Raw genomic sequence first — 17,469 nt, forward strand, 5'->3', positions numbered from 1 at the left:
GTGGGGAGTCAGGAGACACAGGTGGTGTGGAGATGTGGGAAGGGAATGCAGGTGCAGGTGAGTGGAGAGGTCACCTCAGGAGAGGCCACCTGCAGGTGCTTGGGGAGGTAGTTTTGCTCTGAATGTAAAAGCAGAAAGGAAAAAGTGATATCCTGGACACCAGAGGAAAAAGACTCTTCTCTGAGCGTCCCTCTTGCAGTGAAAGCTGGTTGCTGGGGGAAACTGCCACAGATGTGGGCCATGAGCAAGTCTTGCTTAAGCCTCTGGATGGAGCCTCTGCATGTTGAAATAAGTGACTGCATTTCCAAGTTGATATCAAGGCCTGTCAGGAAGAAACTGTTCCCTGTCAGACTTTTGTAGAGCCAAGCATAGGAACGTCTCAGTCCTGACTGGGTAGGCACAGCCGTAGCATTTGGAAGATGATACGTTAATCTGAATAATTTCCAGAGACTCTTTATCCTGTATAAACAGAGTGCACAATATTACAAGCTGCTACACAATTGAACAGCTTCTGATAACATCCACTGTAGAGCTGAGAAGTAGTGATTGTTTAATTAGGGGCTGCCTAAAGGTTTGTGATAAGTGCATACCTGTGTGATTCTAATTTTCCTACTTCTTCCGAATTGTTTCTCTTTCAACCCTAAAATTCTCCTGACCACTTGTAAATGTTTTAAAGGGAAAAAAAAAAATAAAATGAGCATTTTGCATTTACGTAAGCAGGGCTTCAAAAATAATACACATATCTATTAGTTAAGACTTACACATTCCTAGGGGGAAAAAACTAAACACTCTGTTTTCAGGTAAACCTGGCCCTGAGAGTTTAAATAAATTACACACAGTCACTGAGGGAGGTAGTGGCAGAGTCAGAAGTGCAGTTATAACTCTGGCACTCCCAGCTCTCACAGTGAACTTAAATCATACCTGTTATCCAGGAATTTACATGACTAAAAAGCCAGTTACACTTAAAATAGCTTTTTTTTTTTTTTTTTTGCTTGTCCCATTGACTCCCCTAGGACACGAAGACAGTAAAATGTTGTCAGAGGGGCCCCACCCAGTGAGTAAATCAGTGAAAGCTGCAGCCAGAGATAAAACTGAGATTCCGAAGAAGTGAATCCAGTCAGTTCAAAGGGAAACCACGGTGGAGAAATGTAGGTGTTTCAAAAGGAGGAGGAGAGGTGAGGAGATGGGAGTGTGAGGCAGGGTACCTATAGAATCGGAGTTTGGAGGGAGCTGGATGGGAAGGACTAGTGTCACACTCCTCAGAGATGACACCGAGGTGTGTCTTCAGGAGTACAGAAAAATAATGAAGCCAGGTGGTTGCTTAATGTCTCATAATCCAGACGAAGGAAAAACGAACGGTGAACACTCCTGAGAGAAGCTGGGACGGGGTTTGTCTCACCCAAGTTCAAGGATCCGGAAATCGCCCGCTGGGAAGAAGCTTCTTGCTGCTATTTCTCCTCATTCGCTGCAGGGGGAGCAGGCATTTCCAGCCGCATGTATACGCTTCGGGTTAAATGACTAAGTGTAGGGAAAACAAACCCTTAGGCACTGGGTGGATTTGCTGGATATCTGCTGGATTTAAACACGACTTTTTAAAGCAAGTTTCCGCAAGAAAAAAATCCAGCCTGAGGAGCTGGCAATAGCTGTGCTCGTCGGTGATGCAGTCAGAGGAGAAGCAGGAAGGTAAAGGTCTGAAAGGACCCTCAGGAGCTCATTCAGAAAATTCAACTTCAGTTTTCTTTGCAGCAAATTAAACTGTGGAATAGATTAGATTGCTGATCCACTTTGTAACCCATTTTTACAGGGGAAATGAAAGCCTTCTCTGATTTAGACTAATTAAACCCAAAGCCTTTCATCTTTTTTGAAAAAAAAAAAACAGCAACAACAAAAAAACCACAAAAAAAACCCAAACAAACAACAACCACCAAACACTTCTGTTTACTAAACATCATTATCCTTCTATTGCTCCTTTCTCTGGACTTTTTCTTTTTTTCTGTATTTTTATTAAAGGTTGGTGCTTGAAGCTGGAGGTATTACTCAAGCTGGTGCTTTAGCTGGAGACCAGTTATTGTGCTTCCTGTTTCTTGGATGCTAGTGCCAATTCCCATGAAAAAAACTGATTGGTTGAATCAGCGAATTTATGTTGAATTGGCCCAGCTTCATCACGAATGCTTAAAACCTCAAATAAGGCTCCTGAAATCATGGTGCTGGTTGAGAACCTGTGACTTTCTAACAATTCTGCAATCTCAAAAAATCGCATCTGGTTTTAGAAGTTTCGGAGAAACCTGTGTCCATAATCACAAGAGTTAAGATAATATTCACTGGAATGAACTGTTCTTGCTAACATAGCATCTGCAGAAGTGTGAGCAAGGTCATAAAAATCAGCAGCAAAATATCCAGTTTATTTCCTTGCTTCTCTTTTAAAAGCCTTCTCTGCTGATTCAGTCATAAGGGCCTGTGCTGGGCAGATGAGTTTCTTTCATGGAACAATAGTGTTTAATTCTCAAGGGCCTTACAAGTCTGAAGCCACCCCATGTTGTCACATAAAGTATCTCACTGGTAACAAATGCAGATGTTAGAACAAAACACAGCGTTATCCCAATGGCTCTTGTTGCAGCAGGGCCCAGCATGATCTCCTGCATAAAGAACATCATATTTCTGAAAAGTAATCTTCATGCTGCATCTCAATTAGTTGACGTGTTGTTCATGCATTTTTATTTACAGGGCTATCAGCATCTTGGGCTCATGGAAATAACACAAGTGAGCTTTCCTGATGATTGTGTCCCAAGCAATTTCAACAGTAACAGTCTCTCTCTGGAGCTTCTCTGCTTCCTTTATTTCCTCTCTGGTAGAAGCAGCTGATCTGGAAAGACACATGAATATACTCCTAGTACACATAGTGCCTTTAGTTCCCTACATGGCTGTAATTGAACACATTGGCAGATTTTGTGTTTAAATATTTTCATAGAAGGGAAAGTCATTCCAAGCTGATCACTTCATGAGGCCAAAAATTACATTAGGAGCCATTTAAACAGTTACAATAAATAAGAAAATCCTTATTTGCTTGTACCGTTGTGCCATAAACAGTATAATTTATCTTCAAGGAACTCTTAGTCCCTAAAGAAATTTGTCTTTGTATATAATAGCCACAACAAACTTAACTGAGTAAGAAAAAAGCCACATATGGCTTTGTAATCCACAGTTAGGATGTTCAATTTGAAATTTAATTCAGAAGGATAGGAAGGTTTCTCCAGACTGAACGGATTATTAGATACTGTAATATCTAATAAGATTATAAGATGGAGGTGGTAGCTCACAATAATAGAAACCTGCTAAGACACAGGAATGTGCTAAGACACAGGCCTGGCAGGACTTCTGGGTTATCAAATCCAGTCCCCAGGTGCTGCAGGCAACTGGAACACACAGTCCATTTAATGCATTTTGTGAGCTTCACATTAATACTAGGTATGGTTTTGCCCCTATCATTTTTACACCCGCACTGTGCAGGTGGAAAAAGAACACCTCATCCATAGTGTAAATTGTTCATGGCCAATTTATACCCACTTGCTCACATTCCAAATTCCCTACCTTCAGTATTTCCCCTACCTGATGTATTTAAAAGAGTAATCAAACCCCATCTTGACCTTCAGCTGCTAAACAAGCTGTGTGCACACAGTTTCCTTCTATGAAGGGTTCTCCAGTCTCCTCCTCATCTTAGCAGCCCTTTTCTGATTCCGTTTCTTTAACTTCATTGATCACAGCCATGTGTATTATTTCAAACAAAATCTTACTGGGGTATTTTACAAGGATGTTCATGCTTCCTTCGATCATAGGGAAGTCTCTCTCCCATTGCATTTTAGGGTTTCAATTGCCTTTTTCATGCCCACCCTGCACTGGGGCAAATGGTTAGAAGTCTTTCTGTGTTGTTGCAAGTTTCCTGCAGAATTTTTTCAGCTACTAACTCTCTTAATACTTCACTCTTCAAGGACATTCAGTTCTTGCTGTGGGATATTCTGAACTTTCTTTATGCTGATGCTAACTTCCTAACTTGGTGACTTTGATAAATTTTAATAATCAGACACCTCTGTTTTCCAAATGAGTGATTAATGAAAATAACAATAACAATCAGTCTTAACACTTACTTCTTAGGAGCTCTGAATAATTTAGTTCCAACACAGTTCAGCTTCTCTTCTTCTAATGCCATGTATGCCTTACAGTTCCTTTATATATCAGACTTCTCCAGGTAGGAAATAGAATTTTATACACAGCTCCTCATCAACTACTTAATTGAAGTCCAGGCAGTCAGATTTCCCCTCTTTGTCTAGCTAATTAATTACTGTATCAAAGAAAGCTATTAAATTAGTCTGGTATTATGTAGCCTTAGTAAATGTCAATTCCATTTTATTCTGTTTTGCAGTGACTGTCATGACTTCTAAAACTCTCTCCTCCCACATTCTTTCCTAAAGCCTGACATGAAACATTGATGTACACAAAGGAGAATATATTGTGCCTTTTGAGTGAAACCCATGGTTTATTTATCATTAGTATAGATTAGTTAATTACATCACTATGTGTTTTTGACTAGCAGGTAGGGCTGAGCAGCACTTATAAATATATTGAATGCCTCGCTATATTCACTAGCAAAAATGTATATGCAGCCTTCTTTATTCTAAATATTGCTAGTACCACTTTTAAAAGGACAGGAATATAAATTCAGCAAGCTGCTCTAGCTGAGACATGGCCCCACATGGGACAGGTCTCTTCCTGAACGGGTTGGTAGTCCAACTCAAAACACAATAAATGTTGCGGGAAATCAGAGGACAACACATCCAGTGAGTGACTTGACTTGTAAGGGTGATCAGAGGAAATGGGCATGGAGGAAAAACAGACTTTGAAGAAACAGAGAAGAGTTGGGGAGGATTTGGCAGAGAGGTACAGGATGATTGTTCCAGATAGAGATAAATTACACATGGGATAGTCTTCTTTGTATTTAATTTTTAATTATATTGTGAGCACTACACAAATTGAAAGAGCTGGTAAGAAACTAAATCAAGAGTTGAATTTCAAGTCCTCTGCTGACCCAGAGACTTTGCGTGTCCTTGGGCAAAACACTTTCTCATTTTTTCCCCTCTCACTGCCTCATCTGTAGAACAGAGATAACACCACCTCTTTTTCCCTAACCTGACTATTTACATAATAAAAGCCTTTCCATGCATGACAGTCTCTTATATATTTGTACAGCATCTAGCATAATGAGGACCTGGATCTTAGGATTACAATACAAACAATACACAACAATTAAGATTATACATCCATCCAAAATATACCTAATGAACCTAATACTGCAGTACCTCATCAGAGAGACATGGCTTTTATTACACGCTGAACTCTGCTTCTGTGACTTCTGCACTCCCTCCTTTTATTCTGCCCTCTTGCCTACAGCAGGCTCTGGCACAGATGCGTTTTTTAGGAAAGTCAGGGGTCCTGTGGCTATCCTTTTATGGTCTCCTGCAGGTGGAAGGAGCAATGGACCCCAGAGTCCTGAAGGACCTGCAAGGAGCTGGGCAGCATCGCAGGGGCTCTGCACCTCTGCAGCAGCTTTCCCATGCCCCCGCTGTGTTGAGCAAGGTCTGCCTTGAAGGCAAGTTGCTCCTCTTTGAAAAGGGAGAAAAAAAAGCCTCAGCCCACAGTGTCTTGCCCATATTGCCACTGGGGAGGACTGCATACCCACTGCAGGCCAGCCCAAGCACAGAGCTTACCTTCCCTGGTAAGGAAATCCTACACTCTTTGATCAAAGAGTTCTCTGCTGTAGATTGTTGGACCTGATCATCCCATTCCACACTCAAGGAATAAGCATGGAATAGAGTAATAAGCATCCTCTCACCAGTAGCCTGGAGGCTACAGGATGGGGGCTTCATCACTATGCTGCACATTTTCCTAGGAAATGTTTTTTAAGAGTTTACATTCAGTCTGGAGGAAGACAGCTTCCCACGCTGGAATTTTTGGGGATTTGGAAGCTCTTTTTTGGTACGGCCAGGAAATAGTGCCAAAATACTGCTCTTATGGGAGGTGAAGCTGGGTCTGCACTGCAACTCCTCTGCACGCTGAAATAGAGTAAAATGGAGGGAGCTGGTGAGCCCAGGCCTTGAGGCTGGGCTGGCTGTGCAGCTGCTTGGCATGAAGGGGAGCAGAAGCACAAACTAGGAGCTCTTAAGCCCAGTTTCCTTGTTTGCTTGCAGAATAAGTGACTGAGGGCACTCAACGTTTGCAGCAGTAGCCCAGCCATCTCTCACACCTTTCTCTCTTCCCAAGTTTTTTACGAACAAACAAAAGTGATGGCAACTGGATTATTAAGAACTGGACAATTTGGTCGCACGTACTGTGCGAGGAAGGTTGCCTTGTGTCATGGCTATTGTTGCTTCATGGGAACTGAGATTATCAGGTGTCTGTTACAAATGTTTGGCACAAGAACTAAACACCCATGCATACTGAAAGGTCCATCGACACGACAGGAAGAATTATTCAACTTGCAAGCAAAAAAATGACAAAGCAGAGGAGTGACAAATACTCGACATAAATCCAGAGCTCCAATTTAATGCATGGGATAAGGACCTCTGTTTCCAAGTGAAGACTCCCAGCTCTTGCAGTTTCTTACTTCTCCATAATTTAGCTGTGCACATATTTGGCATTTGGAGTGTGACGGATTTCCACATTTGCTACCAAATGAGCTGCAAGAGCTAATCAGCTCGTGCAGAATTGCACATATTAATGAAGAAGGCTCTTCTGCATGCCTGTGATGTAGACTCCCACTTAACTGGGGCACCAGAGACTAATTTGAAAAGATTTTGTTCACGTAGAAGCTTTTTTCCTGTGATGAATGCTTGCAGGGAATCGTGTTGCAGAGAGGGAGGAAGCAGTATCTGCAAAATCTGACTGAACAGTAATTACTGAGTGTTGGAAGAGCAATAGGAAAGATAATTTATTAGTGGCTTGAAGCTAATGAGAATAATTAGCACTATGATGCTTTCTAAGCAAACACAGAATAATTGTTCCTTAAAGAGCACCATCCCCCTTCAAGTGTGGCGAGTGCTCTGGGCAGGACAGAGGAATTCCAGGGGCAGGAATCTTAGTAACCAAGGACCAGGTCCTGCAACTGGGTGGAAACATCCAGGCATTCTCGTGGCTGTAATTATGGGCCAGCACTGGAGCTGCAATTCCCTAAATTTTGGGCTGACAGGCTTTTTTTTTTTTTTTTTTTTTTTTTTTTTTTCCAGACCTCAAAACCAGCTGCCCTGGGCTGATGAACACAGAGTTCAGCTTTACTCCACAGAAACCAGAGTCTGGAAACTGCTGCCTTAGATTTTTTTCAACATCGGATCTTACAAGTGCCTGCCAAAACCTTGGCAAAAGCCCAGCCATCTGAGGGTGCTTCACAGGGAGCATTTCAGCAGCACTGGTCAGTCAGAGGTTCCAGGAGTCCTGGTTGCCAGCAGATAAAATGGTATTTGGAGTCTTTTCCTTTGTACCCTCCTTCCTTAATCGGTAAATAAAAGCAGGACGCACAGAGACAGCCTAGCATCCTCTCACCATCAGCCAAAGAAAATAACAGGAGAAACTTAGTTTCCAAGCAGTTCCAGCACAGAGCAGTTAGGTACACAACTGGATTAGCCAAAGGCCTGCATGGTTCCAGTGGAGCCATGGAACGCTCAGAGATGCTGGGCTGCCAAAGGCAAAGGAAATGCCAGTGTTTGGCCCCGACACTCAGCACCTGCCGATAAAAGCTAATTTTCTCCCCCTCTCACTTTTCAGAATTTACTCCTGCAATCCTGCTGTACCATTACAGACCCAATCACACTAAAGTCAACCTATTAAATTAAAATGAGGTGCACGTGGACAACAGTCCCCACTCCCCCGAGTGTGGTTTCGAGCAAATTACTTGTTTCATAGTTTGTAAAATCCAGTTGGCAGGGACTTAGTATTATGCTAGGAAATCCATACAGGGAACACTTCCTTCTCATAATGTAGCACGATCAAGAATATGGAGTGTGATTTTGCTTTTTATTTTTTAAAAGGAAAGCAGCCTATGAAAAGATGCCTAGACTAATTCACCAGGTCCTGACTTTTCTTTGGAAAAGCAGTAAGATTCTAAAACCAAAATCACCCATGAAGCAAACCCACCTGAAACAAGTCTCTCTCTGAAGCATTCTCTTAGAGCTCACTCATGGGAGTGATATCTGCTTTTTCACTCCCAGATGACATGCTGTAAGAACACAAACCTCACCCCTCTTATCTTTTTTGACCATTAATATAATTCTATCTTTGTGGATAACTATTGAGAAAATTTTAAGTCAGCAAGATTTAGGGACCTAATCTGGTCTGAGTGGGAGTTGAAAAAAAATTCCCAAGGCTGTTTAAAGCAACTGCTACTAGTTAGGATGCTTTGGAGGGTCAATGGGGCTATCAGATCCAGAATGCATTTTTACATGGGGAGGAAAGAGGAAATGGAGATTTGCTAGGTTGCTTTTTCTTGATTCAGAAAGTAAGTCTCTTTCAGTCTCTCCTGTAGGAGTTGCTCTAGTTTGAGCAAATAAGGATGTAGTTATTGGGTCAGAAAGAGACAGGTAATTCCAACAGAAGCCAAACTATCCTCTCAGGTTGCAGAGGACTGGGGACTTATGCTCATCTTGGGCCTCCAGTTTGGGTCTCCCATATCCCAGAGTATTCATTCTCCTGGGATTCTCTCCAGACTGCCTTTTCCCTCCTTCTGGTGGATGAAACAAATCATACATTTCAGGACCTTTCATGAGATGGGGAATCCATTGCCTACCCAGCTGCTACTAGTTTGCTCAAAATGCTTGGTCCCACTTCCCTCCATCTCCTGGTCTAACACCAGGACTAACAGAGACCTGTGGGCTATTTATATCTTGCTTAAGCCAATGCTGAGAAACAAAGTGATCACAAAATCCTTGCTCAGCCTCTCTGCTGTGTACACGTTTTACCCCTCCTCAACAAGACTTAATCTGCTTAGGGTTAATGGTGTAAAGGATGCCTGAGACTTTAACAGGGCTGGAAGACCAAACTCAAAATTGCAAGAGCAGAATCTCTGATTCACTACAAACCATTTGTTGTCAGCAGTTTTCTTCCTGATAAATGATTCACGATTTGAAAGCCCAGATTAATCACTTTTAACCATGGCAGAAATTCCCACCTGGCTCTGGATGCCTGAGCATCTACTGCAATGGGCTGGAAAGTCTGAATGTGTGAAATGCCCAACTGTTTAAACACACCAAGTAAGAGGTTTTACACAGAAGATACTTTTCATTCACAGTTTGTAGAAAAGACTGTAAAAAGTACATCAATTTCAGCTTGACTGATGCAAATATAAACATAAACTGACTTCACTAGCAAATATAAACACCAACTTCTGCTTTACTGGAGGCAACAGTGTAACAGTGCAACTAGGATCCAAACCTGAGCTACTAATTAAACAGCCTTGGAAGCAAAGCTCCGAGCTCATGATACACTCTAGTTCACAGTAACTAAGGCTTTTGTCAGCCATTTGATGTAATTGTTTATTGTGTTCAAAATGTATTTTTCAAAAATCATTCCGATTATAAACCAGATTAGTCATGACCCTGTAACAGAAGGTAAATTATTCTCAAATATTTTATATTTGTGCATTAACACATGATTAGCCAAGAAAAAATGAATGCCCAAGTCCAGGAAGTAACTGACAAAAGACTGAGGGGGAAAAAATGAGAATCCTTAATTTTAATTTTATTATGGTGTAACCAGCTGTAAGGAATTACTGGTCTGAAGCACAGTGTGCAATTGTCCTATCCTAAACATTTACTAAAGCCTATAATTCAGAATGATCCTGACAAGTGATGTCTCTACTGGCAAGCTATGATTTCTTTTTTTTTTTTCCTTTTCCTTTTTTTTTTTTTTTTTTTGAGAAGCACACGTTTCTCAGCAATTAGCACAAATACAGGCACAGCCCATGCACAGAAATGCTCAAGCACTTCTGGGGAACTGTATTTCTTTCATGCTAGCTGCTTTAACTCTGAGATTAAAAAACCCCAGTAAGTTCTGGACCGATCATACCTCATGGTTTGTGGGTAAGCAAGAGAATTCCTGTTTTAAATCAAGTGGCATAAATTTGTATTATTTCCTAAATGCAGGGCAAAATGCTTGCTACTAACATGAGGATGGCATGAAAGAAAATTACCATGATCTTATGTAAAAATCACTAAGCACAACATGAAGTAACTATGCTAACAGAAAAGAAAAAAAGCAAAACAAACCACAGAAAAAAACCCTAATAAATTAAGCTACTTTCACAGTAGGATATTAGGGACTACCAGGCAGCTGATTTTTTGAGTGAAGAGGCTCATCAGGTACCTAATAAGAGAAGATACTTGGCACAGCTCCTTCACTGTTCAAATTGATGTTGTGGTTAACAAGCTGGCTACCATACAAGGCTGATCTGGCTACCAGTATTCCAGATTACTCACTAATGACTTCAGCAACTTAATGAATGCCAAACGTACAGTGCCATTAATTGGGCAAGAGAGAAGAGGGAAAAAATACTGAGAAAAGAGGTAAGATGCCATTCACCTCCTGAGCAGCACAGCGCAGTGCAGAGTTGTCCATTAGCATGGCCTTCACTGAGGAACCAAACTAGCAACAGAAAATGAGATTGGCAGACTGAGGAGCAAGAGGAGGAATTCAGACCCAAGGCACAGATAGTTATTCATTGTAAAAAGCTGTTTTGTCCACCTGTTGAGTGCCAAGGCAGAGAGAGGCCGACGCTCACTCCCCCAAACACCCCGCTGTACTGCCTAGCACCCCTGGACCCCGGGCTGTCCCCAGCAAAGGGCTGGTGGGCACCCATCCTGCACGTGCTGGCTCTTCCTAAACCCCCACCAGCTATGGGCGTACACCCAGTGGGGAAGAAGCTGAAAAAGGCTAATTAATTATAAAAATACTGGTCTTTTTTTAAATTTAATTTTTGTTCAAAGTGAATCACAACTTCCTGCCCCTCCCTCTCCCCTGCTTTGAAGACACAAATACCTCCAGATCAATGTCAGGGGTTTTTTTTAAGCATCAAGAGTTTAACACATTTCAACGGCTGCTAATGCAGGTTTTACAGTGATGATTTTTGTCAGAGAAGAGATTGTTTATGCAACTCCTTAAAGATCAAAAAGGTAAACTCCCATATAAAAATGCAGATTAACTTTTGGCACGTAAACGCATAATATACATAATTACTGCATTATCAAAAGGATTATGCATTTATCAAAAACAGCTGAACATAACACTTTCCAACACGTATCTGATATGGCCCAACTGGAACTGGAAGGGAGACTGTACACCCTATAAGGGTCACTGTACACCCCTAGAAGGTAATTAATCACTCCTACCACAACGTACAGAGACATTTGACAATACTGATGTCAAAAAAGGAGGGTTCAGTTTTCATTTTACCCATGCTCTACTGATTTTTTATTCTTGGCTTAATTCACTCAATACATTCTATAAAGGTATGTAAACAGTCCTTATTTAAAGACCAGAGAGATTTAAATTAAATCAACAGATTTGGACTGGTCAACGTTAGTGTCTTCATTAACGCATATACCTTATTTTATCCCTGAGCACCTTAAAATTGTTCCCCCAAATCAAGAACATGTAACTATTTCACAAGAATGCAAAACTGCATTTGATAAATCTGTGTCTTACAAGTTGCACTTTCCTTCACTGGTTCAAAAAACAAAACCAACCAAACAACAAAAAAAGTGTCCCCTCCCCTTTGTTTTTCACATGTACTGCAATACCTTAAAACAAAAATAATTCACTTTATCAAACACCACCTACAGACAGACTACAAAAATATTGCATAGGAGTGTCAGTGGGCATAGTCTCACAACATGAGAGAAACTGCTAAGTTTTCTTCAAAACATTATGGTAACATTCTAATTTATTTTCATTTTAAAAATCAAGTGGTTTCACTTTATTTCAAAATTGTACAAAATGGCCATGGCTGTTTATAAAAAAAAAAAAAAAAAAGAAAAAAAGTCTCTGTCTTGAGAATTTGTGAAGTCTCAGGTTCATTAACAAAAGACCTGGAACCATTCACAGTGCAGCGGAAGCTTCGATTGAGGCAGAAACTACAATTCATCCTTCTTCTTTCCTACTCTTTCATGGTCTCGTTCTCTCAGTGTTCGCATGAAAGTGGTGAATCCAGACTCCTGGTTTTGAAGAAAGAAAAATACGGGTCACACTTTTACAAACAAACCAAAACAATGCATCAAGAACACTTTACAATTTCTGCATCCCATGGCAGAATATGAACTAAGGAACAACTATTGCTTCCACATTGCCTCATCGGGCAGTGCTCTGCTCCAGCTCTGCTCTGCTGCAGTGCAGGGGGGAAATACCCACACAGGTGCCATATGTTAAACTTTGAGGAGATGGGACACAGAGAAAAAGGTCCTAAAATCACATAGGACATGGGGAAATCTGTGCCTAAAAATGCTACTGATAACTTTCGTCAAAAATGCTTGAAGAGATTTTCATGCCACGTTTGTATCCTCCCTGTGCTAGACATCTACTGATTTAGTGCTAGAATTAGCCACGGAAAACAGGTCTCCTGGCGTCCACTGCTCTGAGGTTTACTCTGCGAAGTGGTTGGCCAAGGTGATTCAAAGGGTGTTGTGCCAATGAGCAGCCCTTTAACAGCACAATTCCTTGTTACTGAAACAGAGGTGTGAACAGACCTGGAAACTCCATGGAAGGAACTGTGCTAAGCACTGCTCCCAGCATTATCATGATAGGAGATAACAAAACCTAGTTTGATGCTGCATAAGCAGAAGACCATAGGTCCCAGGAGAGGTGGAGGGGGAATACAACTGTCAGCCACAACAGAGATTGCAATGTTTCTGTTGGGCATTTTAATTCCACCCAAGAAAGTGTTGGCTGCATGCAAGGGATTAGTCAATCCACTTCCAAGCATAGGGATAATCATTTCCCAATTGCTGTTGCCCCACAGCACTCCTGTCTTGCTAAATTCCTTTTATCAGACACCACAGATCCTTCCTTCCATGTATCACTTCTGTAAGTACGGGTTAGAAATACAAAAATGGAGGCTGAAATTTTACTTAATTTTTGACCACTGCATCTATCTTTACTTTTAAGAAAAGATCCACAATCAGAACTAAACACGGTATCCATAACAACACCTGGATCAGCACCATAAAATAGTAATTACTGAGGTCCATAATGCTGGAGAGAAGTGGGTCCAAAGCTCCATGCAGACTTCCTTAAGATACCGACTTACAAAGAACCTCAGAATTTAGCTTTTTTCTTCATGCTTCTCTATAATTTGGCCTGCTGTAATAGGAGCAATAACTTTTAGGCAAGGCTCTTATCAAAATCACTGGATAGCTTGAAGACCCCAAATTTTTCTTGCAGATCCTTAGTTTCTCCAGGCAATCAATCACAGCTGAGGAATAACCTCTCTCTAAGAGGTTATGACAAAGAATGCACACAAATAATTTGATTGCTCCCTTATTTTCGGGCACTTTACAATCACAGAAGATAGTAATGCCATTCCTGCCTCTTGTATTCATAGCATTTAACTAGCTGGCCACAGGAAAAAAGAGTGAAACTTCAGCCCATGGACTAGATGGCACAATTGGCCTTTCCATCCTGAGGAGTGAATTGGATTCAGTGATAATGAGATATTTAGTTTTCCCCAGTCTCCAAAGGACAGCTTTGTCCCTGCTATGAAACCAATGGTCTGTCACCATTTGGCAGCCTGGAGGCCCCATAACACGTTTGCAGTAAACATGCAAGCCAGATCCAGAACTGACAGGAGTAAGTTCTCTATTTTCTGGCATTTTTGCACCTGGAGCAGCCCATGCAATAAACCCTTTACTCTCACTCAGTCCAAATTCACTTGCAGACTTCAGTTTAAAAAGATTAAAATATACAACAAAGCATTACCAAATCTCCTCTTTTTTCTCTTCTCATATTCTTAAAATAGACCAAGCACATTCCTAATGCAGAGATGTACAGGGGTGTGGCACACAATGATTCATCCATATAAGACAGTAACAGAAGCAGTTAAACATCCTTCCAGCATGATAAAAATTTACCTTGCCATTTTCATTTCCAAGGCAGTACAGGCAGAGGAGATCCTCCTCTCTGTATTAGGTGATGACTCTTGCTTTCACTTACCCCTCTTTCTCCAGTATATTTTTCCACAAATTTCCCATAGTTGTAATAGTTGAAGGTGGGGTAGCCATCAACCCCCTCCTGCTTACACAGGTCATGATTCTGTTCTTTGGCACAGTCCACTGCAGCGTAGGCGATCTGAAAGACAAGAGATCGGCATGAGGCAGGAGAAGACAAAGCAAGACTCCATGGTTAATGCTGCTGCAGCTTTGACTTAACATTAGGAGAGACCCAAGTTTTCTGCCAAAACTGCAACGGCTTTTGTAACAGCTCAGCTGTGGAGGAAGATCAGAGGGTGGTCAAGCCATGTGAATGGGAGAGCAGAAGCCTGCTCCCTCCAGATGAAATGCTGTGCTGCTTGCACAGCACCTGGCCTGTGCAGCTGCAAGGCATGTTCAACTCAAGGAGCAGAAAATCACCTTCCTAGCCTCCCCACTGAGCACTGTGTTAGACTCCAAATGGGAAATCTAGAGGCTGTGTTAGTAAAATCACTATGAAATCCAAGCATGCCAGTCACAGCTATGTCCCACTGCAGTATTTTTCCTGCACATCGGCTTTAAGTAATAAATGGTGACAGGGTGTCTTTGATAGCAGCAACAACCCACCTAAACTAATCTCCTTCCTGTTCCATGGCTAACGCTTGGAAAAGTTACCTCTTCTGCTCCTGGACAAACACGGCTGGCCACTTATGCAGGCTATTAATAGATAGATGATTTCTACCCCAAATAGTTGTTGTAAACTCCATTCAGTTCTCCCAAGGTCAAACAGGGATGGGTGAGAGCCCAGAGCGCTGTCTGCTGAGCAGTGCAAGTAGAGCAGAAAGTTGCTTGCTTGCACTCTCAGTCTGGTTGATGTTTCCTTTCCAGTATTTTTTTCAGTCTAACCGTTAGGGTAGGGACTGTATGTTAAGTGCAGCAAAGTGGACTTTAGTTCCTTTTGAAACCTCTAGATGCTACTGTCACACAAACAAAGGCTGAGCAGGAAGCAGCCTGCCCAGGCAGCAGAGCAACACCCTCCGGCCCTGCCTGCTTCAGCACAGGCGCAGCGAGGAAGCACAACCTCACAGACCCAGAGGATCAGCTCAGGCTGACCCTAGTTTAAAGCATTTGACATTTGAAACCTGAATCTGTGAAGTACTGAGGAGGGGCTGCACTTAGCATGTCTGATGTTGAAAGAAAAAGCAATTTATAGGCTTCTACTTCAAGCGGCCGAGCCCTCTGCTGTGCCTTCACACTGACTGCTCCCGCGAGTGGCAGCTCTGGCTCCGAATGTACCCTGCTGCTTAGGCAGGCCTGCCTTCACAGACCTACTTGGCTCCTCAGCAAAGCATCTAAGAGGGCCAGGGACAAGCTCTGCAAAGCCCCAAACAAATTTGCAACTGTGGGGTACAATTTATCAAGTGCTAATTTCACAGCAGACGCATCTTAACTTGAACCTTTAGTTCCATGAGCCTCCTTCAAACAATCTGATCAAAATACCTTTTGCTCTCATGACTTTAGGGTTGCAGTTGAACTGTTCTTCCATAATTAAAAGATCACTTAATATTCCAAAATGCCCTCCAGTTTCATGGTGATGCTGTGAAAACGAGAAAACCTGATCTCATTATCCTAGCAGTAATTAAGGAGATTGGCAAAGCCAACTTCAGTTAATTTGCTTGTTTTGTTTTGGCTTTGAAAGCCTGACAAGACAATACTCAGTAAGATCTCACTTGGGTTTCTCTTCAGATGGAAAGCACTATATAAAATGACCGGTGTTCTTATCTTAAATATTTGGTTTCTGCTTTCCCGTTTTAAACACTAATAAGGCTACTGGAGAACTCTTGAGAGTTGTTAAAAACACGCATGATCACACTTTTTTTTTCCCCCCTTTTGTAAACAGAAAGACTCCTACTCATTTAGGGCCAGATAAAACTAAAAGTTAGGAGTAATACACTGCAAGAGTGTCATCTTAAGTATTTATGCCTTTCTAACCTTAGCAGACAGCCAAAATTTAGAGCCCTGTTGGCTACTTCAGTGTAAAGGAAAGCTTACAATGGAGACAAGCTTCTATTTCTTGTCACAGTATTAATGTAGAAAGAATACTGGAAGTCTTGGTTCCCTGAAAACAGAAAGAAAATAAAACTGTTTTTTTCTCACGGCTCTAAATATCACACAGGAAGAGATAATAGCAGAAAAAGCAGAAGGCATATGCACTCATCCAGATCCTAGTAGCTGGTCTGAGGCATGAAACGGTTGTGACTGATGACCCATCTGTTCTTAAGTGTCTTGGAGATTAGGAAAATTAGATTTTAGTTCACTAGAAGGAAGAGAAACCCTCTTTTTATCTGTACCTCTCTGGAAACATCTAGACCAGCTCTGGTTGAAGCAAAGAGCCCTACTTCACTTACAAAAGGCTTTTGTGAGAACAGCCCCAAGTGAGGAGAAAGCATGGTGGAGGGATGCAGTGCTGTAAGCCACTGTTAACCTTGTTCAACACATCTTTACTTGTTGCCTCAAAATGGGAGACAGTTAAAACTATGAGGTGGCTTCTGAAATAAATGCTTAGTAGTCTGCTTGAGATACAGCACTCCTCTAGTGCACACATACAACTAAGCTGGTCCCTCTGTGCATTTGTTGTGTGCAAAAAAGATCCCAGTCCAAGTCTGGCTGCAACAGTCACATTAGCCTTAATGCTAGGCCTTCTAACAGGTCTAGTGGCAAGGGCTGTGTACATCTAGAGCAGCATTTGGAGGACGCGTCCATGGTCTTTCTTTCTCTGAAATGCTCCTGATACAAGCCCCACAGACTCATCACTGCTCCTGCAACACATTATTTTGAGCCCAGCTCTTCAGAACATACGTTCCTATTTGGTTATTCTTACAGCCAATGAGCAAGGAAAACCAGCAACTTTCAAAAGCCTTGTAACTCATACAGACCCAAGCAAAATTTCATAGAGAGTCATCTAATTCCCAAGACTCCCAAGGAGCCTGCACTGCAAATCCCTGCTGCCAACAGTAGCTGAGTAGAAGCACTTAAGAGAGCTTGAGTGATTACGTTCGAGTGGAAATGTTAAGGCAGCCTAAATATAGAGGATGCTACCATCTCTCTATGCACTCATCACCATAGCATCACAGTCCTAATTGTCTTGCCTGTCTCACAGTGGAAGATCAAATATAGTGCACTGCTAGGAGAGAAAAGGAATGCTGAAAAACATTTGTAGCAAAATGCACTTCTGGACTGAGCACCAATTTCAATC

At 41.8% G+C, this 17,469-nt stretch overlaps 1 protein-coding gene across 1 annotated transcript in view; it reads right to left on the reverse strand.

Moving 5' to 3' along the window:
• Positions 1–11,959: 11,959 nt before the first annotated feature.
• PDIA5 (protein disulfide isomerase family A member 5) overlaps positions 11,960–17,469 on the reverse strand; it is a 99,823-nt gene continuing 94,313 nt past the window's right edge. Inside the window, exons 16-17 of the mRNA XM_051623583.1 lie at positions 14,239–14,373; positions 11,960–12,248 (exon numbers count right to left, since the gene is read on the reverse strand). Of these exons, the coding sequence (XP_051479543.1) occupies positions 12,168–12,248; positions 14,239–14,373 (216 nt within the window). The 3' untranslated portion in view covers positions 11,960–12,167. The remainder of the gene's footprint in view (positions 12,249–14,238; positions 14,374–17,469) is intronic.

This window comes from Apus apus, chromosome 6, assembly GCF_020740795.1.
Source record: "Apus apus isolate bApuApu2 chromosome 6, bApuApu2.pri.cur, whole genome shotgun sequence".
In the NCBI taxonomy this organism is placed as follows: Eukaryota; Metazoa; Chordata; class Aves; order Apodiformes; family Apodidae; genus Apus; species Apus apus.